The following is a 25,717-nucleotide window of genomic DNA, read 5'->3' as shown; positions in this document are numbered from 1 at the left end:
GGACACTGAAGGAACCTCGGATCCATCTTCCCAGCAGCCCTGGCTGGGCTGAGAACAGCTCTGGGGACTCTGGGACACCTCTGAGAACACCTCTGACAGCACAGCCGGGGTTACCTGGGCTCCAGGGCTGCTTTCCTGTTGTTCTACTGAATACTGAGAACACAATAATCCACAAAGGGAAAACTCATCATTGGCCTCGCTGGGACATGAAAATATGAAGCTGTTTTTTATCTCTTTCCAATCAATGTGCAGAATCTGTGCCTGGAACAGTAAATATTGATTTACAGAGAGAGGGTGATTCCCACTGCCTGCCCCAAACGTGGGGAAAGGGCAGCAGGAAGAGTTGTGCAGCTGCTGGGCTGGCAGTGGAGGGAGGAGGAGGAGGCTGCAGAACCATTTTTACTCCATCTCCTTTCAAGGTGCCTTCAACTTCACCAAAATGTCCTCATAATTTAAATTTTGTTTCCAAAATCAGCTTGTTAATAGATGTTGAATTTGTTTGGATGCCTTTATAAATTATTGTAATATTGCTGAAAAATATGCATTAGACGTGTGGTCTTTAACTCTTTCTTTCCATATTGCAGCTCATGCCCCAGAACAGGTCAGCTCAGCAAGAGCTGCTCTAAAAAGTGACCCTGTGGCAGGAAATTGTAATTGTCTTTGCTTCTCCCAGGAAAGGAGCTGGACCATCCTGGAATACACTGTGGCTGGGAAAAATCCTTCAACAACACTAAACCTCACATCCCAACAGCAGTAAACCTGCAGCAAACACAGATTATTTCCAACACCCCACCTTTACATTTCCCTGACAGTAAAGGCAAACAATTTCTCTCTACTCAATGAAACCAATTTCAAACTCTTTACCTTAAATTCAAAGCTGCTCCTGGCCCCCCAAGGCCACCCCCCTTAGTGAAGGTCCCCTGCACCTCAGCATGTTCTGTGACTTGGGTCCAGCTCACTGAAATAACACCACAGGAGGTGCAGCCCTGACTGAATCCATGCTGGGGCCCCAGTTCCCAGTGCCACAGCACCAGCAGGGCGGGTGGGATGCAGACTGGGTGTGAGCACCATTAATTGTGTCACTCCAACAGTGCAGGAGCTCAGGGAGTGCCACCCCCGGAGAGAGGCACCAGGGCCAGGGAGCACGGAGAAACGTCCTTGGCTGGGGCCAGCCCCCCTCCCCGGGGTGCAACATTCCAGTGGCAGGAAGAGGCAGCTCAGAGGGGGCTGGGGGCGTTGCCCAGGCCCCCTTTGGAGAAAGCTGGAGAAAGCCAGCAGGTCTCATCAGGCTCCTGAGGAAGGACCCTCTGTCCCGCATGGTGCACTCCTGAATCCTCTTCCCCACTCTGGTCTGGATTGCTCCTGGGCCACAGCAAGTTCATCCCATTTTCCTAAAAGCTTTTTTTTTTTTTGTTTTTGCCAGCTGAAGCCCTGCCCTGAGCAGCAGGTGCCAGGAGGATTCCCTTGTTCCGTGCACACCCAGTGCCAGGAGCTGGGACTGCTGCAGTGTGCAGAGCTGCCCAGGGGGCAGTGAGTGATATTCCCAAATCTGGGCTCCACTGTGGCTGCAGAGGCAGGAACACCCTGCAGCCTGATCCCAGCTAACCCTGGCTCTGGGCACACACATTTCCCAGGAGCTCAAGCACGTTAAAAAAACTCCATGAAACTAAAACCCAACAGAAATCTCAGTTCTCCTCCTCCTCCCCTGGGCTCTGCAGTTCCAAACCCATCACTGCACTGTCACAAGGTTGAACCCCAACCAAAGGGCTCTCCTGGCACAGGTTGGACACTTCCCAGCACCCTCAAGACTTGCAAAAAATACAGAACATTTCAGGACCATATTATTTTAGAACAAATACTTCAGACAGTTTTAAATAACAAGTCAAAGGAAAATGAGACATTGGTGAACTCACACAAACAGAAGGATCCTAAGGACGAGACAGACCAAAACCCCTCAAAGTTATTTCCCACCCAGAAACATCTCTGTTTGCCCCTTCCCCAACCAATACCAAGTCCAAAGAAACTCTGGAATTTGACTAAATTTATTTTGGGATCTAAGGGAAAGGGACGCATTGGACAGGAGTGTTGGTGATACCCAAATAGAAATGCCAACCCCACGAGGGCAAACTGCTAACTGGGACTTGGTGTTCTCTACTGCACTCTAGGTTATTCAGTCAACTCTTAGTAAAAAAAAAGGAAATAAAATAGTTAAGTCAAAAGGAATTAAAGAGAAACTCATGCTCTTGCTATGGATCTTCGCTGATTCCCCACGCAGAGGTGTAACATGACAGAACTATTTGCAATGGATAAAAAAAGCCAGTTTTGGAGTCTCTGCACACGCTGTGTGAACGCCCTCAGCAGCTTTTGGAAGCTGTCACATCCAGGCAGGCCCCCGTGCCCACCTGGAGCAGAACCTGCAGCTCCTCCTGACACACCCAGCTGGCCACGGAGAAATCGGAATCTGTTTTTGTAGCTATAAAGAAATTTATTTGGGGATGAGACTTTTTACTTCTGGACACCAGACTGTAAGCTGGCTGCTGGGATCTAAGTCACGCTGCTCTTTGGACAATAAATTTCAAGTTGCACTTACTGTCCTAGTTCTCAAAAAGGAATGATGGTGACAAAAAGAACCAAGAACTATGACCTAATTGCATTAGTTTCAGCTGAAGCCATCTTCCATCAGAAACCATAGGATCTGATACACCAAAGTTCTCCCTAGGGATGTGGATGAGTAGAGTAGCTCAGTGCTTTGTAACTAGTACTGCTGTATTGTCTTGTATCAAAAACAAACAAAAAAAAGGAAGTTTAAGGGCACGTGCAGCCTTGGCTCCCGAAGCACTGCCGGCTGTGCCACGGCTCGCCCAGTCAGCCTCTTCCCTTGGAAAAAAGTAAAAAACAATAATAAAAAAAAATCACCCCCCAAGCAAAACATCACCAATGCCATGCTGGTTCCACAGGAGTGAATTCCTGGTGGGGGCCCTGCCTCACTCCTTGGTGTCCTGCTCCTCGCCCTCCTGGGCGCCGTCCTCGCTCGCCTCCTTCTCCTCCTTGCTCCGCTTGTTCTTTTTGTGCTTGTGGCGCCGGTGGCTCTCCCCCTCCTCGCTCTCGTGCTGCTTCCTGAGGGGACAGAGGGGACAAAGTGACACACAGCCCTGCCACAGCAGGGACCCAGTGATGGGCACAGGGGCTTTGATCCCACCCACGGGAGTGAACTCAGCAGCACTGAGGGCATGGCAGGGACTTTTGGGATTCATCAGCACTGCCACACTCTGTCACTGCCACTGTCGCACACTGTCACTGCCACTGTCGCACACTGTCACACACTGTCACACACTGCCACTGTTACCCACTGCAATACTGTGCCACTGTTACAGCCACATTCTGCCACTGTCACACTGCCACTGTCACACTCTGTCACTCCTGGCAGCATCCACAGCCAACACCTGCTGTTCTTCCACTCCTGAGTGAGCTCCAACAATTCTGACAGCACTGAGGAGAAGAGGAGTCCTAAACCAGAGCTGTGTTTGAAACTTTCACTGTCCTGAGCGTGCTGGGGAAATCCCTGGGCTAGGGCCAGCAAAGGGAGCAGTGGAGAGAGCAATGGGGGTTCCTCATGGGAGGCAGATCCTGTTTCTGCTTCTGCTGACTCACACCTGACCTGGCTCTTCACTGCTTCGTGCTTTGGAACTCCTTTATCTCACCCAGTTTTCCACATGTGGGTGGTAAGTGGGGATGTTTACCCAGGATTTCTGTGATGTGGGAGCAATCCCAGGCAGAAGAGGCCTGAGCAGGCCATGCATGCCCTGAGCCTGTGCCCTGCCAGCTGCTCCATGCAGCCAACGCAGCCCCAGGAGCAGCTCTGCCTCCCACCAGGAAAAGGGGGGAGCTCTGGTCTGGCCCCTCCTCAGAGATTTTCTGCTGCTTCTCTCACAGGTTCAAACCAAGGGAGCTCTCAGGAGCTGACTGTCGTGTGAAGGTGGCAGAGTTAAAGCACAGCCCAGAGTACAGGAACAAGCAGATAAATTTATCCCAGGATAAACTGTGACTGTGGCAGCTCCATGAGCAGGGACAGCATCAGGTGTACAGACCAATTCTTAGCACAGCTGGAATTCCAGTTTAGCAGCAGACACAGAACAGGCTGAACCTGGCTGAAAAGCTCCTGGCTTCAAGTAATTTTCTGACTGGTTTAATAAATGGTTTCACAGTCATTAAAGGCAAAAAAAAAAAAAGAGGAAAAATAAAAGGCTGCTGCCTTTCCACAAAACACCTTCAGCCACCTTGTGGCCGATGTGTCAGTGGCTGATGCTGGGACAATGTCACTGTCCTTTAATACTGAAACAGCGTCAGTGATTTCCTGCAGACTGCTCAGTTTGCAGGAAGCTGGAAATGAAACTCTTTCATCTGCAGATGCCTCAAACAGGCTCAAAGCTGAGTGTGCCTCAAGCAGGCAATCCCAGAATGGTTTGGCTTAGAGGGGACCATGGGCTTGGATTCCTACAGTGAGCTATCTACTCCAAGGTTTCAATTCTGAGCAGAAGAAGCTGAGAAAAAACCCTACAGCCAATGATTTGTTTGTCTGATACCAGCTCAGCTTCCAGTTGTTCTGTATTCAATTTCTATTATGGTCTTAGTCTTTGTTCCTATCATTTTCTTTCCAACCTTTCAGCAATCAGTCCTTCCTTGAAAACTTACTCATCTCCTTAAGGATAAAAACAGCCTTTTTCCTCCAGTCACTACATAGGAGTTTTTCTGATACCAGTTTCAAAGTAAGGTTAATTACCTACAGAGCTGACAGGAATTTCACCTAAAAAGAAGGGAGTTGAAGCATCAAGAAAAGAGAGCAAGAGCAAGTCATTAATGGGGTGTGAAGTGACACAGGACCTGAGCACAGGACCTGCCTCAGCCCAGAGAGTAGAGCTGCTGCTTTGCTGGGGACTGCTCTTCCAGGAAGACCATCTGCTGCAAATCCATTTTCTGCAGAAAAGCTGTGATTTCAGGACATGCTGCTCTGCCCTAGAAGTTTCACCTCGGTACAGGCCATCACACCCCCCACCCCGTATCAGGCTCTGGGCAAGAGCTCTGCTCCTCCTGCTCAATTTTTGAGTGCAAACAGAAGGAAGTTCTTCACAGGAGTGACTGGGCATTGGAAGGGGCTGCCCAGGGAGGTGATGGAGTCACTGTCCCTGGAAATGTTTAAGAAAAGGTTGGATGTGGCACTCAGTGCTAGTGTTTGGGTCACAGGCTGGACTCCATCTTACAAATCTTTTCCAACCTGATGGATTCTGTGAGCTCTGCCCTGGGGTACAGGAGCAGCAGGACCAAAAGCCGGTATGATGGCCTTGCACCTCCTCTGTGAGTGCTTTTGTTAAGATGGGAGCTCTGCTGGGAGGCTGAGTCCAGCTCAATCCCTCCTGAACGGGAACTCAACCCTGGTATCTCCTTTCCCCATCCCACAGGACTCCTCCCGCCCAAGGCTCCGGGACAGAGGGAGCCGGGACGGGCGGGGCTGACGCTCCAGCCCGAGAACACAGAATTAATTCCCCCCAGCAGCCACTGACCTGCGGGAGGATTTGTGTTTGCTGCTGTCGTCCTTGTCGCGGTGGCGGCGCTCGCGGTGCCGCTCCTCGCGCTCGCGGCTGCGGTCGCGGCTGCGCCGATAATCGCGCTCGAAGTCGTAGCTGCGCTCGCGGCTGTAGTAGCGATACCGCTCGTCCTCACTGCGGGGACAAGGGACACGTAGGCACGGGGACACGGCCCCCTGGCCATGAGCCACCGGGCAGGGCTGCAGCCGCTGTCACCGCAGCACCGGGCACCTCTCACTGCCAGAACACGGCTCCTCTCGTCACTGCCGGGCTGCCCTCAGCACACACACCCCAGAAAACCTCTCAGCCTTTCGTGTGAGGGGCTGTTCTCTTCCCCACAGGTTCAAAACTTCCAACTGCCAGCACAGTTTTTGTCTGCACCTCTCTACCTGCTCAAAGCACTTCATTCAATCAATCCCTAGGAGTGGGCAGGGTGTACCCCAAACAGACACATCCCACACTCCCCTCTACATCCTGGCTCTGGGCACACACATTTCCCAGGAGCTCAAGCACGTTAAAAAAACTCCATGAAAACCAAAACCCAACAGAAATCTCAGTTCTCCTCCTCCTCCCCTGGGCTCTGCAGTTCCAAACCCATCACTGCACTGTCACAAGGTTGAACCCCAACCAAAGGGCTCTCCTGGCACAGGTTGGACACTTCCCAGCACCCTCAAGACTTGCAAAAAATACAGAACATTTCAGGACCATATTATTTTAGAACAAATACTTCAGACAGTTTTAAATAACAAGTCAAAGGAAAATGAGACATTGGTGAACTCACACAAACAGAAGGGCAGGATCCTACGGACAAGACAGACCAAAACCCCTCAAAATTATTTACTCTATTCTTCCCACCCTGAAACATCTCTATAGCTCCCTGATGAACTTCTGAAAGCCAAAATCTGAAGAGTTAAGAAGTCCCTCTGTGAGAACAGTGCTCAGGCTCGGGAGAAAGAAGTCAGAAATATTGTTCTGACACTCCTGGAAACAGGCTGGACAAACAAATGTCCAGGATCAATGAGCTGGGAGTGCTCCAAAGGACTGCATGGCCACCTGCCCTGCTTTGACCTGCACCAGGGTACTCCAACACCACCCAGAAATGCCAGCAATGTGCTCAGGAGAGCTGATCCCAGGCCTCGGCTCCAGCATGGAGCAAGTGGGGCAGTCTGAGCTCTTCCAATTTTAGAAGTTTGTCTACTATTCTCTTCCCCCCACCTCCCCTTCCCATCCACAGTGCCCAAAAGCTTATAAAGAAAAAAAATATATATTAGGAGCACACTGCCCTGTTTGCTCCCTCCCTGGGCTGGGAAGCTCTCTGGCAGGAAGCAGCCTGTGCCAGGAATGCACATTCTGATCATGTTTTGAATGATTATTGGCATTTCTGAGCCTGGAGCCTGCAAAACACCGAGGCTGCTGGTGACTGAACACCAAAGGGATGGGTTTGGGAAGTCTCTGTAGCCCAGCCTCCACCTTAGATCAACACAGGGAACCTCCAAACCTCCTGTCCTTCCCCAAGTGCTCCTGGCACTGCTGCCAGCCGAGGTCACAGCAGCTCCCACCAAGGTGGTCTCTGCAGTCCTGCTCCCATTTCCTGGCTGACTCCCAGGGAATGGCACTTCCAGCCCCACAGGAGAGCGGAGCAGAGCAGGCTGCTTGTCCTTTGATCTGACAGTGACATTTAGAAGACAAGAAGCAGCAGCTCCTGCAGCCAGTGCTTCACACTGAGCTGTGAAACACTGAGTAAACACAGAGGGGCTATTTCATTGACTGGCCTCGTGGGAGAGCAGGAGGAACTGGTTCTGCTGGATTGAAACAAAAAAAGCCCAGACCCAGAGTCAGGAAATCAGCCAGCGACACAGCTCACACAGCTCACGGTCTGTGCTGTAGTTATTGATCCAAAGGAGCTCTTCCCCAGACATTCCAGAGAATCCAGCTGGCGTCCCCTACCACCCAAGGCTAGGCCAGACGCCCTGAGGTGTCGCAGGGAGCAGCAGGAGGGCAGCACTCACTTGTTGTATTCACTGGTGGTCGGGGTGCGGTCGCGGTCCCGGTCTCGCTCCCTGTCTCGCTCCCTGTCCCGCTCCCGCTCGCGCTCCCGCCTGGAGCCCGAGTACTCCCAGTGGCTGCTGCTGGAGCTGCTCGTGCCCTTGTCCACCGTGGTCACCCAGGGTGTGTGGGACGTGGAGATAGGGGGGTAGCTGATGAAACCTGAATCTGCAGCCAGAGAGCACAACCCTCGTCATCCAGAGCATGCCCAGCATCCCCTCTGTCCCTCCCTTTCCAAAAATCCCCTCTGGCAGCAGAGTTGGATGCAAGGGGACAATGGCCCAGCTCCCTGCTGCCCTCCCCTTCACTTCCAGCAGTTTGCTAAGAACAGGGAACACTTTTTCTCTGAGGAAGGCACAAGAGCAGGCATTCACAGGCAGCACTGCAGAGTCTGTGTCAGCCCTGGGCTCCTGGTCACCCGTACAAGGTCCCACCTCCCAGCAGGCACCCTCAGGGCTAGGGTGGCACCTGGGGAAGGCACCAGCTGTCAGTGAAGGATGTCACCTGGGGAGCCCAGAGCCACCAGCACTTCCCAGGCCAGGCGGCCAGCTGGAGCAGTGAGGTTGTATCCCAAAGCAGTGCCACATCTGGCAGCACTCCCCTCCTTGGGAAGGGCTGGCACTTCCACTCCTCCAACCCTGTCCTTCAGGCAGGCCCTGCAGGGCTCCCTGAGCTTCCACTGCTCAGCACAACCAGGAGCAGCCACTCCCAGCTGCTCACTACAGGACTGGGAGAGAACTGGGGCTGCACAAGGGAAGGGAATCTGCTGAAATCCTGGCACTGCCTCTCCATCCCAGAACCACAGGAGGTGGAGCCTGTAGGCAAGGGACAGGGTGAAGTGGGGCAGGAGGGATTCAAAAGCTCGGGGAGGAGATGCCAAGCTCAGGAGTTGTGGATGGCTGTGCTAATCCCTGAGGGTGAGGAAAAGGGAGAGAGTGTGAGTGAGGGTGAGCACATGTGTGTGCAAACGAGCAGGAGAACACTGCTGAGGCACTGGGGAAGCTTCTCTGTGCTGGGCATCTGCCCTGGAACAGCCACCTGAGCCTCAGCACTCAGCCACAAAACTGCAGCACAACACTCAGTGCACCAAACCCAGCCTGGGTGTGCTCCTGACTGGGATTGCCTGGGATCACGGCAAGACACGTGGAGCAGACAGGATGTGTGTCAGCCTCAGAAAAGCCTGGGCTGCCAAGAACCAGGGAAGAGAGAGCAACAGTTGGATGTGTCCTGCTGGTGCTCACCTGCAGAGTTGTAGCCAAAGGGAGGTGGCTGCCTGTTGTTGTAGCTGGCTGGCTGCCTTTGGGAGAGAAAAGGGGGTGAGTTACTGACATCAGGGACCCCCACAGCTCTGGCTTTGCTGCAGCTTCACCCTGTTTTTCCTGGAGGTTTGTGGAGCATTCCTATGGGAATCCCACTACCAGAAATGCTCATGGGTTTTGTCACAGCTTCCAAACCTGCCATAAGGGATTATGCCTGCCCTGGGAAAGCACCACTGCTCACTGCACCTCAGAGAAAGCATCTGCAGTAACCAATCCTGCCATCAACTACTCTAGGCTTTACCTATTTTATTGGCTCCTTCCTGTGCCTTGAATATGACAAATCCAGGTGAATGCACAGAGGATTCCTGACCGACTCAGCTCTCACCCCTCACCCCACCCCAAGACCAGACCATGCATCCTCAGCACTGATTTTGGACCTGTCCTCCTCCCTTCCTCCCTCCAGGGGAGCTGCTCCCATGGCATGCTCTTACCCAGGTGTGGTCTTACCCATCCAAGGTTGGGATGAGGAGAGCTGGTGGTGGTGCCAGAGGAGGTGGGAACAACCCTAGACACAGAAGGGTAAATCAGCACCAAGATCTTGCAGCTTCTCAAGTGCTGTTCACAGTTAAAAACCATTAAAGCATCTTTTTACTCTAAACCAGGCCCTGTTTAAAATGGAGTAATATTCCTTAGTAATATTCCTCCCCAAATTCACACCCTAAAGCTCTGCTCCGTTACTTACTACAAATGCTCTGAACCTGTGTTCTGCTGCTGTTATTAAGAACAATGTAACACCTACCTGGAATTGGACCTGGAGGTGGCAGGCCTGCGGAAATAAGCAGGGAAAACAAGTGAGAACAGGGAAAGAGTGGCCTCCCTGCACTTCATGGCCTCTCTGTATCTCGAGCTAAATCTCAAAGCACAATTTTGAGTAAATCACACATCCTGAAGCAAACAGAGCAGCAGAAAAATTTGTGCTACTAAGTGGGAGTTAGCCTATAAATGATGTAATTTTCCCAAATGATGATCTCTTTACCTTTATAATCTAAAATGTTGCTGTTCTCTTACATTGGGGAACTCATTTTCTGAGTGTGAACACAGAACAATTGATTTGGTTTTCAGGACAGCTGAAGGAGCTGGAGAGAAGAACCTGCTGCAGGTTCTACTCTAGTGTGTCCATCTCCATTTTGCCAAGCATTTTAATACAAGGCAGCAGGAAAAGATACCATGGAGAAGTTACTAGGGAAAAGAATCTGTGAGAGCTGCAGTGAATCCTCCTCAGGCAGGAGTCACTGCATAAAGTGCTCCTGGTGTCTTCTCCAGAGCCTGGCTGCTGCTCCAGGATCAGGAGAAGCCCAGAATGTGGCCCCCCCATTTCAGTCTGGTGTATTTAAGAAGCAACAGTTCTCAGCTTCCTCCACAGGAACAGGAACCTGCTTCTTGACTTTTATCAACAAAGCAAATGGATCAGCAGCACTGCAAGGTTCCCTCAGGGAAACAAAGCCCAGAGGGTTTGGGATTTTTTTTTCAAGCTGTTTTTAAGCATTCAGGGCAAATATTAAACAGGCTAATGGGGACTAAACAAAGCCTGGCCAGGGTAGGGATCCGTTCCCTGAGTGCTCACCCATCCCACGGCACTGAACCATTACACCTTTGACTTGCCCCAAGCCTGGGACATCCCAACCCCCATTCACAGGGTGAACACGTACCTGGAGGATGCAGGGGAGGAGGAACAGAAGTCACTGGAGGAGGAGGGTGCAGGAAGTGAGGAGGAGGAGGCCCGGCGAGCGGGGGAGGCGGAGGCCCTGCTGGTGGAGCGAAGGGCTGCTGCTGAGGAGGCTGCTGGGGCTGGGAGGGCTGCTGGGGCTGCTGAGGGGGCTGGGGCTTACTGCCATGGTCTCCCAGGACCTTAGGGGGCACAGGAATGAGAAGAGAGTGTTTTAATCACTTTGCTCCTGCAGCAGGGCCCTCACAGTGCTGGCAGCATCAGCACAACAGGATTGTGGTCATGCCTGAAGAGTGACCAAAATACAGAGGCACCACAGTGACCTGGCAGTGCTTGTGGGGGGGGGGGGGGGCGGGAACAGCAAACAACCCTTTCCCAGCAAATTCTGTGCCTTAGGCAAACTCTTTTGTTGGCAAAAGCTGGAAAACCAACTACTAAAAAAATAAATGGACGACACAGCCATGGAGAAAAATCCAAGGAACTGGGCCTAGGAAGGGGAAGGTTCCATGTTCAGGTTTTTCTGGCAAGTTAGCAGTGTTGGCAGGAGGAAGGTGGTTAAGAGAAGGGAGTTTGGCAGATGGTCATCAGACCCTGCAGCTTCCTGCCTGAGAACCAACCAGAACATTATGGTCACACAACTGGGCTGGCAAGCCCAGAACTGAGACCAGTTTTAAACTCAGGCTTTCATTTCTTACAAGGGGCGAGATCCAGTAACACAGGCCCAGGCTCAGTCTGAGGTGTGGGCTGCACTAACTGCTTTGAGACTAAAGTTTAAAGTACAGAAAAACACCACCCCCAGGTACAAACCCTTCACTGCAGATTTGAAGATCTCAACCCCACAGTGGAAGGGAAGGGAATAATTCACAGAAGAGATTCCTAGCTACACAGTGCTAGGAATACTTTGGGAGAGCTGATGATGAAAGAACTCAGGCCTTACCATTCCAAAGGGAAAACTGGTCTTTAAAGTACAAATCTGGCTCCTAGCAAGACCAAGCTTTTAACCCAGAAACCATCTGGGCCTGCAGAAGGGAATGATTCATGCACGCACCTCAACAGAGTCCACGTTTTACCTGCTGCAGTTATGAACTGGGACACAGGAGATCAGGAACACACAGACTTTTGCCCAGGGTTGACCAGAAGTGCAATAAAACCAACAATGTGTCAAAGCAGCACAGAGCTTTACCTGAATGGGGTTTTCCTCTGAGGCGTGTTTGTCCCGACGTCTCCCTTCCACCCTGCGGATCGTGCCTGCCTGGCCCCCGATCACATCAATGGTCCCACCCAGCTTCCTGGTACAAAGCACAGCAATCTTTTTAGGCTCAGAAGCACCAGAAAGAGCATTTTTTCCTGCTGTCAGCAGATTTCTTTCATGCTTTCTTTCCCACCAGGAAAACATCTCTCAAATCGGGATGAGAAGCCGAGGAGAAGCCCGTTTGCATTCCTGAAAAATTTCCCTCTGAGCAGGGGTGAGTTTGGGCTCTCTGAACACCCAGAGTGATCCAAAGAAGCACAACAAATCAGTGTAAAAACAGGGATTACACACCGGGACAGAAATGCCCCCAGAGTGCTCAAATCCAACAGACTTTATGAGCTTTAATGCTCATCCTTGAAGCACAGAGCTGGTTCCCAGACAGGGGGTAAAGTCGGGATGCAGGGCTGCTTTCTGCAAGGCAGGTGTGCAAAAGCTGTTTTGTGAATGAAGCAACAGAAACACCCCGAGCCCAAAGCTCTGGCTCATCTGGTGTGCTCTTCTGAAGCTTTTGATAAAACCCCATCGATCTCCTAAGGGCCAAGTGGTTTCCCCAGCAGAGGCTGCCCCTCAGAATGACTCAGTTGTTTTACCACACATCCAGCAGCGTCGCACACAGGCTCAGGAACCAACAGCTCCTCTTATCCTCTGCCAAACTCGTAATCCACTTCCACTTGAGGAGGCAAAGATTAACATCGTGGGAGTAGGAATAAGCCAAGCAAGCACAAGCAAAGTCAGCAGTGTGAGCCCTCAAAGCTGAGGTGTTTGCCTGGCTCCTTCCACTCCCAGAGATGTGTCCCATCAGCTGGGATCCAGGATTCCCTCCCTGTGCCAAGGAGGGGGCAATGGGCAGGCAGGGCTTGCACTGCTGGAGGTGACACAGAATGAGTGACCACAGCAGCTTAAGAGCTTCTCTTTGAGGCTTGAGGAGACTCAGATGTGGCTCAGGTGGCTCCCAGGTGCCCCCATGAAAAACATTCTCCTCTCTTACCTGTTGGGAGGAGGCCCAGCCTTCATTCGTCCTCCCACCAGAGCCAAGAAGTCTGTCTTGAACTCTGTTTTGATGATGTTGTTTTCCACTTCTTTTTCAGCATTGCCCGTTCTTCCCTGCTGAACCTATGGAAGGTAATAGATAACACACAGGTGTTGTGCCCTTCTTTCAACTGAATGGAGCAGCAGAGATTAACCCTCAGCAAAAGAAAAGGAACCATCACAGTAACCTATCCTTCAGTCAAGGCACAGGCACTTCTGTCAGCTAGTGGCATTCCAGCCTCAGCCTGCTGTCCACTGTATCCCATCACAAGTTTAATGAACTCATATCATTTTCCATGGAGTCACTAAGTCCAAACTGGAATGAGCAATACCTGCTGTACTGACAATGTGTCTGAAGTTCTGGTGGCCACCATGGACTCCTGCAAGGCTGATGGCCAAAGCAGTCTGCACACACAAAAGGCAGCCACACCACTGCAGCAGCACCAGCACTGAGCAAAACAATTCTGGGGGCCCAGCTCCCCTCCCTGCACCTCGGTTTTCCAAGCAGACACCCCTACAAATCAACTGGAAATTCACACCAGTCATGCTTCTGTAGTGGTTCAAACCTACTGGCTGATGGAACTATTCCTTCCCCACAGAAAAGATTTTCAACAGAGATTGAATCTTTAAAGATTCATTTTAGCATTTCTCCTTGCTTAAAGGACCCAGAACAGTTCAGAACTGAGGTATCTCCTGCTCTTACACCCTCATCTCTGTGACCACAAACACAATCCCAGTTTTCCTGGAGGCAGGAGCAGCAGTCACACGTCACCCACCGTGATCTTGTTCTCAGTGCTGATGGGAGGAGCAGGGTCCAGTCCCAGCTGAAGCCGCCGCTGCTTTTCACAATAAGCTTTCCATGTTTCTTCATTGAATCCATAATTAAAGTAATCAGAAAGATCAGCACCTGGCAGAGGGAGCAGCAGTTAACACAGAAGTTCTGAACACTTGCATTCTCAAGCTGTCCTTTAACTGCTTACATAAAGGGTTAAGGCAACCAAAGTTTTCCAGAGAGCCCAGCTTGAGTCTGTTCCTGTCTGAAAGCTGTGGGTGCCACAGAGGAGACAGTGGCTGCACCTTGGGTGGGAGAGGGACATGGCCTGAGCAGCAGTGGGACCCCTGGGACACACAGCCCAGCACCTCCACAGGCCATTGGGAGCTCCCTGCAATCACTTATTCACCAGCCTGATTTTTTCAGCCTGGTTTCTTCCAACTGTCCACATGAGCTGAGTGCTGGGCACAGCACAGGAGTGACAGTTCCAGCCCCTACCACAAAAATGGGGTGGAGTCACAGAATCTTTATCCTGGCAGAACTAAGCCCACACATTCCCCTATTGACCATCAGTGCCTTTGCTGTTTGGAGAGGAGATTCTGGGGCTCGCCCATTTTGTGAAAGGCAGCTAAAGTGGAAGGTTTTTACTGATGCACCCTGGACTACACAAGTAATTACAGCTCAGTCACAACCCTAATTAGCCATCCCAGAGTGTTATCTCCCACTGCCAGTCTCCTGTGCAATGTGCTAATTCAGCATGAGCACTTCTCAGTAAGAGGTGACCACGAACTGCTTGCCAAGAAAGCAGAGATGCAGAGGGGCAATCCCAGCTGCAGGAATTCCAGGAGCTCCCCTCCCAACGGGGTCCCAGCAGAATGAAACAACTCCTGCCCCACTGAGGTGTCCCTCAAACATCCCCCACACAAAGATATTCCTACACAGACCAACTCAAAGAGCTCCTACAAGGTTGAAGCAAAACTCTGCCCAAGCTGAGCCTGGTTTAACTGTGAGGTCTAAGCAGTGAGGTTTATCTCCTGGGCTGGTCACTCTTCCTGCTGTACCATGCAAACTGCATCCACGCAGACTCAGCAACACATTTACTTGTCGATTTTATCAGCCTCTATTTCAGACCTCTATCAGTTCTTCCACACAGGATTTCTCCTTCCACTCCCTCACTCAAAGACATACCAAGCTGCTGAACAATTAACTGTAAAGGATAAGAACTTGAAAGGCTGTTGAATAATGAGCTACTTGCTATCTAAAATAAACTTACAGACCACACAGCTCTGCAGAAATCTTCCCTCTATTGCATTCCATCACTGTTTTAGGGCCAGCTGGCTCTATTTTGGTCCAGGGATGTCAGCATGGCCACAAACATGTCCATGCTTTATCTTTGAACCTCACTGTATCCTTTCTAACTCATTTTTTCCCCATTCTCCTCTGTCTCATTTGGCACTCAAGGAGAAATCCCTGCAGAAGAAAAGCTTCTGTTCCATTCTGCCTGTACCATCTGCAGGGTGCTCCAATGCTGGTTTGATACCTGGACACGCCCATGGAGCTTTCAGCACTGGAGTGCCCTTCATGTGGGCAAGAGATACCCAGACCACACCACAGGCAACCTCAGGAAAGCTCTACTTACTCAGCACAGAAATATTGCTGAAAGAAATAAAATACAGGGGCTGGCAGGGAGAAAAATTATGGCTGAGAAAAGGCAAGTGGACTTTTTGTTCCAGTTGACATTTGATCAGAGCACATTTTATGAGAGTAACACAGCAAAAATCTGGATGTCTAGCTCCTTCAATTACTTTCTGTATCAGAAGAAAAACAGCAGCTGATTTGTAGCATCCTACACCTCTAAGAGGAGAAATCTCCATCATACAAATAAGTGTGGGCAGCCCCAGGACCCAAAAGAGGAGGGACCACAGGGACAACTCTGGGGTTGGTCTGGGGACACAGAACAAGCTCCTGCACAGGAAGAGGAAAACAAATATCAACATCCAAATCCTGATTCCACTCAGCTGCCTTTAAGGCCAAGCATTATTGGTTTGGTATCAGTGCAATGTTCTCGGGAAGTAGGGAATTAATAAAATAGACCATTTAAAAAAAAACAGCTGCTCCCTTTAGGGAATTTCAATTACTAGAATAAATGCAACCCAATTTTATGTAGAGCATGGCTTGTTCAATCAGTAAATGCCATTGATTGTCTAGCCAGGCAGCAGAGGCTGAGCAACACGCATTGTTCCAGCCTCTCTGTTCCCTGGCAACAATAAATGGTCAGAAATTACATGTGAAAATAAAGAGACACAAGTAGAACTGCAGAAAATATTTACCACAAGGAACTGTGAGGCCTCACCTGGCTTCCTCCACGGTTTGTCTTCAAATGAATCCAAATCCACTTCTATCACAGGCAATCCATTTATATTCCCTGCAGCATCCAAGTCAATACCTTTGGGCTGCAGCTTGGCTTTGGGGAGAGAGGGACTGTTACAACTTTTAATGCAATGCCTTTAATCCACTCATTTGCTCCGCAAATTATTACAGCAAAAGCAAAGCACTGCAGTGAATTAATCACCAGCTTTACAGCACGCAGGTAACCACAATCAGCTTTTAAATAAAAAGGACTCCAGTCACTCCATAAACAAACAGGGTGTGCAGCACCTGCAGCTGAACAGCAGAGAAGCAAATTCAACCCAGATTGGTACTAGAGACAGAGCAAATCATTAGGACATGCATGAAATTGACCCCAAATGAAAATAAAATTAAATTGTTTTTCTCCCCAGTCAAAGTATTTATTTTCCCCTCCCAAGACAGACACATTTTCCCCTAACAAGAGACTTTTTCAGGATCAGTCTTTAAGGACTAAGATGAGTCTACAGGTACAAAATCTACAAGGGGAATTTATTCTTATTTTCTCAATCAGAAGATAATTCATTTGGACAAAGCAATTAGTGGAAGGGAGCAGATGAAGCCCATGAAAGGACAGTCTCACATATGAGGAGGGACAGAATCCAAGAATCAATTTACAGGAGAAAACTAAACTGAATGGTGGGGAAAATTTCAGCAGTCCAATAATCACAGCTGATACTCAATGCCAGAGTTTGTTTCTTTTAGCATCTTACACTGCAAGTAGCTCAGGACCCTGAGTTCCAGTCCTTCTCCAGGGCTGCAATGCTCAGCCTCAGTGCAAAAATGTATTTTAGAAATATTCTGGGTTTTACTATAAAAGTATCCATCAATACATTTTTTCCTAGTTTAAATAGAATTATAATCACCTTGCTCAGTGATGGGTAATTAAATCACTTCATTGCATCCTGCCCCTTCAGACTGTGCTGGGAGCACTGATTTTTTTAGGAAATGCACTTCCTATTCCTGGTTTACAGTAAATCTGTATCTTTTTAAACAGAGCAAAATTTGCAGCTGCTGCAGCTGTCAGTACCAGGTAGGTGAAATACTGCAAAGGTGAAGGATAAAAATAACAGCAATACCTGAAGCTGATGCTCCATAGCCTCTACCCGTTTTTAAGTTTAGATTCATAGGAGTTCCCCTATTGGAAAAGAATCACTACGTTGGCATTTGAACAAATTACTTGGCTACAGATTCTCATGCAAAATATATTCAAGCCCTGACACCCTTCAGGAGATGCTTTATTTCACCTGGGTTTGCTATTCAGTCATCCATCAGAGTGAAACCACCTCTACAAGAAGAGAAGGAAATTATCCATAAAGTGGAAAAATTAGAGTATGCAGCAAAGCACAGGTAAGTCACTTGTATAAGAGGAAGGCTGCTAGCAGCAAGCAAAAGTGCTGTCCTTAAGATTTTTACTCAGTGCATATTAGGCAGAATTGTAAAAAAAAATAATTTCCTGCTTCTCAAATCCAGCCTCGCCATTTCTGAGCCACAGAAAATCAGACAGCTGGAAACTAGTAAACTCACAGCTTATGCAAATTCTTAGTAATACAGATTTTGGTTCTGGAATTTTTCACAGATGGGTTAAACAGAACTTTCCACCTTTGATTCTGCCCAGGGAGCCCAGGAATTAGTGGGTTAATTTTCCAGCAGCAGCCCCATAGATCACCATTCCCATTTTCCAGATGGATTCTCCAACAAGCAATTGCAGGGCAGGAGCTGCCCAGCAGCTCCTGAGCCCACTGTGGTGTTGTGGCCACTGGTGCAGTGGCCAGAGCAGCTCTCAGCTCAGCCCCTTTCCACCCAGCATGCTGGGATCCCTCAGCAAACCCCCACACCCAGCAGTACCCACATGTAGGATGGTGCTCCTGTCTTGATGTTGCCAATCGTGACCTTCACGTCGTCGTCATCGCTGTCACTGTCACTGTCATCCTCATCATCCTCACCACTGGGAAGGGCCTGCAACAGTACAGTCACAAAGGAGCTCAGCAATGCACACAGCTGAGAATTCTCCAGCACAGCCAAATCTCAGGAAGCTTCTTGAACATCCTTCAACAACAATGGGGAGCTGCCCGCAGAGAAACTCCCGTGTCCTTTGAAGATTTGGCCCCACATAAAATTTGGGGTAATATTTGTGAACTTGGGGAAAGTTTAGCTTGGTTCTAAGAACCAGGTCCCTTAGTTCCTCTGCCCCTCTCTTTTTCAGAGCTGGGGCTTTTCTGACACACTTTCTTCACAAGGGCCATGGTCAAAGTACACAACCACAAATGAAAACTACCAAAATACATTTTCACCAGGCTTCACCTAAGAACCTCAAGGTAAATATTGTCTCACCACAGCTTCTGTGGTAGGGAGCTGCTGAAGAGTTTGGTTTGGCTGAGTTAGCATAATCAGCCCCCAAGTCACTTCACTTTACAGATAGGACTCCAGTACAACCCCAGAGCTGGGCACAAAAAGAATAGAAAAATATATCTTCCAGATCTGCAGCAAGTGCAGTTTTGTGAGAAGCACAAGCTGAATTAACACCTCACCCTACATGAGGAAGGTGCCCCTCTCACCCTCCCTCCTTTTCCACAGCATGTGGGTCTGTCAGAACCCTGCATGAACCCTCTTGATGTGGCAGAGCAGTGGCACAAAACAAACCCATCAAAGAGCCCAGAGAGGAGGGTGGGGAGAAGCAACCCTCTTCCTCCTCTTTCAGCACCGAGCCACCAGATTGCATTCTAAGAGTTCTGAGCCTGAACCCAAACTGATTCCCAGCACCTTGGGCTTTCTATCCCAGTATTCCCCATATTTTACAGGTCCTTGAGAAGTCACAGAGAATGCTGAGCTGGAACACACCGTGTTCTGCTTTTCCTACCAGACTGCAGCATCAGAGACCCTGATCTGCTGCTTGAGAGGGTCTGAGGGTGGGTTCCCTCCCCACCACTCAAGGCAGGATGACAAGGCTGTTGCTGGAGCTGCTTTGGGAATGGCTGGCAGAACATCCCAACACTGCAAATTTAAAGTGTTAGGCAGTACCAGGCTCTTCAGCCTCCCTGTCTGTGCCCAGGAGTGCTGAGAAGCACAGAAATCCCCACGTACATGCTGGGACATCTCTCTGTCCTCGCTGTTGACGGGCCGGCTCTCCTGGGGGGCGTCCTGCAGAGGGTGAGCAGATTCTGTGTGCCTGGTGAAGGGGACAGAGAAAACAAAGTCACCATGATACAGAGGAGAAAATGCACAAACCCAGCCTAGAGGGTCACCTACAACCAGTTCTAAAGCCTTTGCCCAGGTGACTTTCACACAATGCTTCATTCTTCTTGTGTGTTTGTTCTGCTGGCATTTGCTCAACTACCTGACAAAAAAAAAATCCATCCTCCTGGCTTGGCTTTGCTTTTGCTGGGAAGAATCAGTTTCACACATCCAGAGAGCACCTGACAGCACTCAACAGCTCAGTGGCAGCTGGCTCAGGCTGGATTTGGCACAATCATAACTGATAAGAATAAGACCATAATAAAATTTCACCTCCTCCTTAAGGATGCTAATAATTACGCATGCATTTAGTCAGCAGCAAAGGCATCTGTCCCAGAGAAATTAAGGAAAAAGTGATTTTAAGTGTTTCTACAAATAGTTTACAGTAAGTAGTTAAAATTCCAAAAGGAAAAGTCAGATAATTGTGCACCCATTCTTCTCACTCATTACAAATCAGACCTGATGAACAATAGTCAGGTTTGGATTTACCTCCAGTTTAAAGAGTTTGTACAAATGCAAGTACAAGTTAAACAAATCCATTGTTTATTGCACTGGCCAAACAAGAAGGTGGAACTGATGTAAACATGCTAGAAAAGAGTGTGTTACAGAACTCAAATACAGAGAGCTCATTTGTCTGTATTGTCACAGAACTTCAAAATAATTCTGAGTTTTTTCAAGAGATACAATCAGAACAGCCCAGGCCAAGGAAACCCACTTCTCCACCAGTGCTTTGTGGAGATATTGCTATTATTTTAAAATCCCATGTCAGACAATAAACATCCACAGGATTGTCTTCAAAAAGGAACAGGCAACATCTCACAGAATCCAAACACTAGTCACATCAAAGCCACCTCAGAGTGACACAAGACCCCACAAAGAAAGGCAAAACAACACAACTCAACAGTTGCTGAGTGTAAAACAAAGAACAAACAACCTGAACATAACTGAAGCCCCGTTTTGGGAAAGTCCCAGAGACAGAGAAATTAATCAGGCTGAGATCAAAAAGAGGGCTGAAGGTTGGGCAGCTGACCAAGCACAGATCCCATGGCTGCCAAGTTCCTGATGTGACACCTGCACACACTTTCAGGTATAAAAGGCAGCCAAGCATTAAGAAGGAAAATCAGCCTCCAGGTATTTCCATGCTGCAGACACAGGCTGTGATGTGAGGAACAAAGAATGGACCTCTGGATGGATCCAAAACCTTTCTGCCCAATCCAAGCATTGACCTCCACCCCTGAATCTCCTTAGAATTCTGAGATGACTGTGTTCAGGAAGAGTGACAAAGTATTACCTTCAGCTTCAAGTCACATGAAGCATCTGTGGGTGTGCATTAAAATGTATGAACTAGAATTCAGGGAGACACGTGGGAACCAGGAGCCTTTTCCTAACCTTTCCGACAGGTCCCCAGCATCATCTGGGCACAGAAAAACATGGCAGAGATTTCACTTCCCCAGAATGCCAACATAATCCTGGGCACTGCTGACAGCACAGCATCCTGCTGTCATCTCACACATCCCTTAGGCTCAGGAATGTCAGTGATGCTGCAACCCAAACTCTGCAGATTTCTGCTTCCTGGCTGGGGACAAACACTCCAGACAAGCCAGCAGTGCATCCCTGGAGCTGCAGCTGCTGACAGCAGAGCAAACAAAGAGTCATTTTTCTTATAACACACCACAGCTCTTCGTTTAGGTAGATTCTCATTGTGCAACAAAGAAATATTGGGGGGGGGAAAGTAAAAAGAGGGGGAAAAAAGAGAGCCAGCATGGCCACTAATATTATTCCTAAATTTTACCATTATTGGAGACAGTTACTAGAAATTCAGACTTTTAGTCCTGCTTGTAAAGTAAAATTACACTCAGATGAACGTGACAAGGAACAGCAGATTTATGTAAAGCAGCTGCAAATTTCTGTCTAAAAATTGTTCCTCCTCACAAAGCTAATTTGATGTTTTTAGGTAACAATCTGCCATGTTTTTTACCACTTGTTTATTTGAACAAGTTTTCATATTCCTTAAGCACAGAAGTAGGACAGTGTCTGTAACAACCCCAACATTCCAGACACTGAACCTACAATGACAATAAACACTAAACTGAACTTTGGAAGGGGCTGAACATACACGAGCCCAGTAAAAACCAAGCCTTTTGAAAAATGTTACATTTAGAATAGCAAACAGATAATCCTGCGCTGAGACCAAGCTCTGCTGGTGCAAAACACACAGCTGCAAATAGAGAGGAAAGAAAAATAATCCAGGACAGACAACGCCTTCCACACACAGAAAGCCAAACTGATTATTGCTTTTATTTCTAAGTCTTACCCACACCACTTGAGAGGTCTCACAAAATGTGCTGGTCTGAGCATTTTAGCCTAAGCTCAAGGTTTTTACCTTTCCCAGACTAAAGCAATGGCCAGTTTTACCAATGCCAGGCCAGCACAAGGCCAGTCCTTCCTCAGGACATCATTTTCCCCAGGGAATTAAACTAGGAAATAGATCTGGTTTGAAACTAATTGCTGAGAGAAAAAAAATAAAGGGGGCTAAAAGTTACTTCTAAATCAAACCAGTCCACACTCATCCAGTTCAGCTTCCACATCCATAAATGCCTACCACCCCCAGCTGGGGATGATCCCATGGGATGGGGAAAGGACAGGCTGCTGTTCCTGGCAACAGCCCTGCTCCAAAGCATTCACGAAGCTCTGCTCAACAAGGCTCAATCTTTACACCATGTATTGTTATAGTGAATAAACAGCCTCAGGACTCACCCAGAAATTGGTCCATCTTCTTGCTTACCAGTGGTGTCATCTGCAAAAACAACAGTAAGAACAAAGGAATTATTCAAGTGAAAGGAAAAAAGCTAAATTCAAGCACAAAAGGCATCACAGGTACAGAAATACTCAGTGGTGGCAAGGCACTATAACCCCACGGCTCTCTCTTCAAAAAAGTTCAACTAGAAATGGAACAACTAAAAATAAACACCACCCATCTGCAGAGGTGAGGTCTCACACCAAACCAAATACAAAATACATATCCTAAGTCTCAGAGAACAGAGACAACTAACAGACAGATACTGAAGTCACCTATAAAGGTCTTTATATAGAATTTGAACACGCCAGGAAAGAAGAAACATAAAAGCATTCATGTGGAAAGCCTATGGAGAGGACAAAGACATTTCAATAAAATCCTGTGGTTTATGTCGGCCACATCCCAGCCCCGTTAGCCCAAGGGTTCACAAGATTTGGGTAATTAGCGAAAACTCTTAACAAAGCATCGCGTTAACCTCCCTGCATCAGCGTTACTGATAAAATGACAATAACACACCGCCACCCGCCCACAAAGAGCCGCTCGGGCGCTCCTGAGGGAGGCTGGGGGCGGCCGCCGGTGCCTCTCTGGGCCCGGGGCAGAGGCCGGTGTCTCTGAGGGGGCCCATGGGGGGGATGGCCCCTGGGGGGGATGGCCGTGTCTCTGAGGGGGCCCATGGGGGGATGGCCCATGGGGGGATGGCCCCTGGGGGGGATGGCCCCTGGGAGGGATGGCCGTGTCTCTGAGGGGGCCCATGCCCATCCCTCTCTCCGTCCCGCGGGGCCGCCCCCGGTCCCGCACGGCCCCGCAGCCGTGGGCGGCCCTGAGGCGGGGCCGGGCCCGCTGCCGGCCGGGGCCCCGCGCTGTCCCCGCGGCCCTGAGGCGGTACCTACCCCCGTACAGCCAGTGCTCCTCGTCCTCCTCCGCCTCCAGCGGCGCCGCGCCCGACACGGCGCCGGCGGCCGGCGGCTCCAGCTCGGTGGCCATGGCTGCCGCGGGGCTGCGGGGAGCGACGGCGGGAGGAGGAGGAGAAGGAGGAGCGGCGTCCCCGTTCGGCTCCCGCCGGGCCCGGGCGCGGCGCTCGGGCGGGGGTTCAGCGGCCGCGCTACGGCGCCGCCATTGCTCCTTCTATGGCGGGAGGGGGGGGGGGGGGGGGGGGGCGAGACCCCCGGTGGGGGCGCGCAGGGCCCCAGAGCCGTCCGCGCTGTCCCGCCGGGCCCTAATGCCGCCCGATGAGCGCCCCGCGGGGCCCTAGCGCCGCCCGCTTCACCGAGCCCCGGGGCCGCGCTCGGAGCCCCGCCGGGCCCGGTGCCGCTCGCCCGCCAAACCCGCCCCGCCAACCCCGCGCGCATGCGCCGTGAGGGGCAGCGCGGCCCTGCCCGCCGCTCCGCCGGCCGGCGCTCCCGAAAAGCGGAATTTTCACCTTTCCGGAATTTTCACCTCAGCCGGCAGTGTCGCCAGGCTGAGGAAAAGGAGCGCGGCGTGCGGAGAAAAGAGCCCGAGAGGCCGCTGTGGCTCGTCCCGCTCGCAGCTGCCCGGGAAGGGAGCGGGGAGTCCCCGCAGGACTCCCGAGGACGAGCTGGGGAGGGACGGGGAGCGCTGAGCGCCGCTCCGTGTCACCGCTCCGTGTCACCGCTCCGTGTCACCGCTCCGTGTCACCGCTCCGCAGCAAGTGGGGACCCAGTCGGGACTGGCCGGGTGGGGTTGGCACCTACCACGTGTGGCTGTGCGGTTCCTCGGTGAATGTTGGAGTTCACAGCCTGGAGATGCAGCGCCTGAGGCTCCTTCTGCAGCTCCATCTGGGAACATCACTCTCTTCTCTTCAGAGCCCTCAACTCCATCGGTGCCACAGAAACTCAGAGCAAGCTGATTTTCAGCACTAATGCTCACAAAAACTATATTAGCAAGTCACCTGTTCCATGCACTAAACAGTGCCAGAAGAATCCCGGGTTAAAATGTTCCCTCTCTCCACCCTGTGTTTCTGGTGTGGCTATGGTCCATTCCTGCTCCTTGTGCCCTGCTGGACCCTACACTGGGAATGCTGAATGAATACTCACCGTAAGAACTGGACACCCAAAAATCACCAGGAGCTGATGAGATCCCTGGTGATAGCCACGGATCCAGGTTAACTCTCCGGAGGTGGGAAAGTGCTGCTCACCAACAAGCCTCAACAGTGGCTCTCCCTTTTCCACTGTTTTCCATTTACAACAAAACCCAGAATTCTTTTTGACTTTTGCTGCTCTATTCAGACACTTCACTGTCAAAAAAGTCCAAGGAGATCCCTGTAGAAACTGTCGGAGAACCAGTAGTTTTCAATTACTCCTCCAGGCTTGCACACCTTATAATTTACAGTAAATACTGATCAGTCATCACCTTTTGATTAATATTTGCATTTTAATTTTAAATTCTTATTAGTCTGAGAGCTACTGCAATTCCTCTTTCCAATTTTATTACCTATCCCATGGGACCAGCACTGTTGTTAAGTTTCTTTTCTAGCCAAAATCTCAGGTTATATTTGTTATCACTGAATACAAATACACAAACCTATTTCCTACAGAAATTTTAATTTACTGCTCAAGAAAGGCTACTATAGATCATAAGGTTTACATAAAGAATATTAAATAAAATGTGAATTTTTGGAAAGGATCATTCTCCAAACACATTCAGTGATTAGGGAAAATGTAGAATTCAGCAGTTTAGCCCAGACCCAAATCTGCTGTTTGCATGTTTATAAAATAAACAGATGTAAATCAACGAAGTCCAGGTAGATTCCACCTCTCAGATAAACCACAACAAGGAAATTACTGATTCAGTCAGATGTAGAAATAATAGAAATATTTAAAGCAGGTCAGGGACTAAGTAAAAGGGCATTTAGAAAATCATAAGCAAAACTCAGGCATCAATCTGGGAACTAATCTTTTCAGTAAACTCATTTGTGTTAATTTTGCAGATTGAATCAGCCTGTGGCAAGCACTTTTTACAGGAAGACTGGGAACACAAATACAAGGAGAACTGGAAGACTGGGAGGACACAGTAATGGAAATATTAAGAGATTCACCAGTACAAAGTGTCAGATGCTGAGTCTGGACTGATAATGAGAGTGTCTGCAGGGAACTTGTATAAACTACAAGTGGCTGAAGAGAAATAGCCCCAGATTTATCACAGAACAGCTACGGATCAGAAATACAATACAGCCACTAAGGAGACAAATGTGACCCTTTAGATTTAATGGATCACACTATTGTCACACAAGAGAGGGAACTATCAACACTGAAATAAATACCTGGTGCCTTGGCCATGAGCCACTAAATGGAATATTGTTCCTGGTCACTCCTATTCAAGGAAAATTAATTCAAATAAATGCAAGCAGGATGAGCAGGAACAGAATTTTGCTTTTGAGAGAAGGCAAACATTTAATTTGGTCTAAGAAATGAAGGGTTCAAGTCTCTCCAAGCTTCACTAGAAAAATAAACTCAGCTAGAACAGTTCAAGTGCTGACAGACACAGCATTATAAGTACACTGGCACAGACACCACAGCAAAGCTGCTCTACCAACAGCTCTGAGACTGCCTTCCAATAGTCAGGGCCAAATCCCAAATATCCTTAACACAGGCCTT

The 25,717-nt window shown here is 49.5% G+C and overlaps 1 protein-coding gene across 3 annotated transcripts in view; it reads right to left on the bottom strand.

The window, feature by feature from the left end:
• The window catches only part of LOC134050103 (pre-mRNA 3'-end-processing factor FIP1-like), a 28,607-nt gene extending 2,996 nt beyond the window's left edge, over window positions 1–25,611 (bottom strand). Inside the window, exons 1-16 of one of the 3 annotated variants that reach the window (XM_062502957.1) lie at window positions 23,816–25,611; window positions 22,064–22,103; window positions 19,157–19,241; window positions 17,925–18,031; window positions 17,152–17,210; window positions 16,020–16,130; window positions 13,671–13,801; window positions 12,854–12,978; window positions 11,797–11,902; window positions 10,597–10,795; window positions 9,687–9,713; window positions 9,395–9,452; window positions 8,870–8,925; window positions 7,592–7,796; window positions 5,559–5,717; window positions 2,936–3,117 (exon numbers count right to left, since the gene is read on the bottom strand). In XM_062502957.1, coding sequence (XP_062358941.1) covers window positions 2,985–3,117; window positions 5,559–5,717; window positions 7,592–7,796; window positions 8,870–8,925; window positions 9,395–9,452; window positions 9,687–9,713; window positions 10,597–10,795; window positions 11,797–11,902; window positions 12,854–12,978; window positions 13,671–13,801; window positions 16,020–16,130; window positions 17,152–17,210; window positions 17,925–18,031; window positions 19,157–19,241; window positions 22,064–22,103; window positions 23,816–23,909 — 1,695 coding nt within the window. In that variant the 5' untranslated portion in view covers window positions 23,910–25,611 and the 3' untranslated portion in view covers window positions 2,936–2,984. Of the gene's footprint in view, window positions 1–1,980; window positions 3,118–5,558; window positions 5,718–7,591; window positions 7,797–8,869; window positions 8,926–9,394; window positions 9,453–9,686; window positions 9,714–10,596; window positions 10,796–11,796; window positions 11,903–12,853; window positions 12,979–13,670; window positions 13,802–16,019; window positions 16,131–17,151; window positions 17,211–17,924; window positions 18,032–19,156; window positions 19,242–22,063; window positions 22,104–22,993; window positions 23,247–23,815 lie in introns of those variants that run through there. The other 2 variants (XM_062502955.1, XM_062502958.1) reach the window with 2 other exon arrangements.
• Window positions 25,612–25,717: the final 106 nt, after the last annotated feature.

Source organism: Cinclus cinclus, chromosome 15 (genome assembly GCF_963662255.1).
Source record: "Cinclus cinclus chromosome 15, bCinCin1.1, whole genome shotgun sequence".
Lineage (NCBI taxonomy): Eukaryota > Metazoa > Chordata > Aves > Passeriformes > Cinclidae > Cinclus > Cinclus cinclus.
This window is presented reverse-complemented; position numbering and strand designations above follow the sequence as displayed.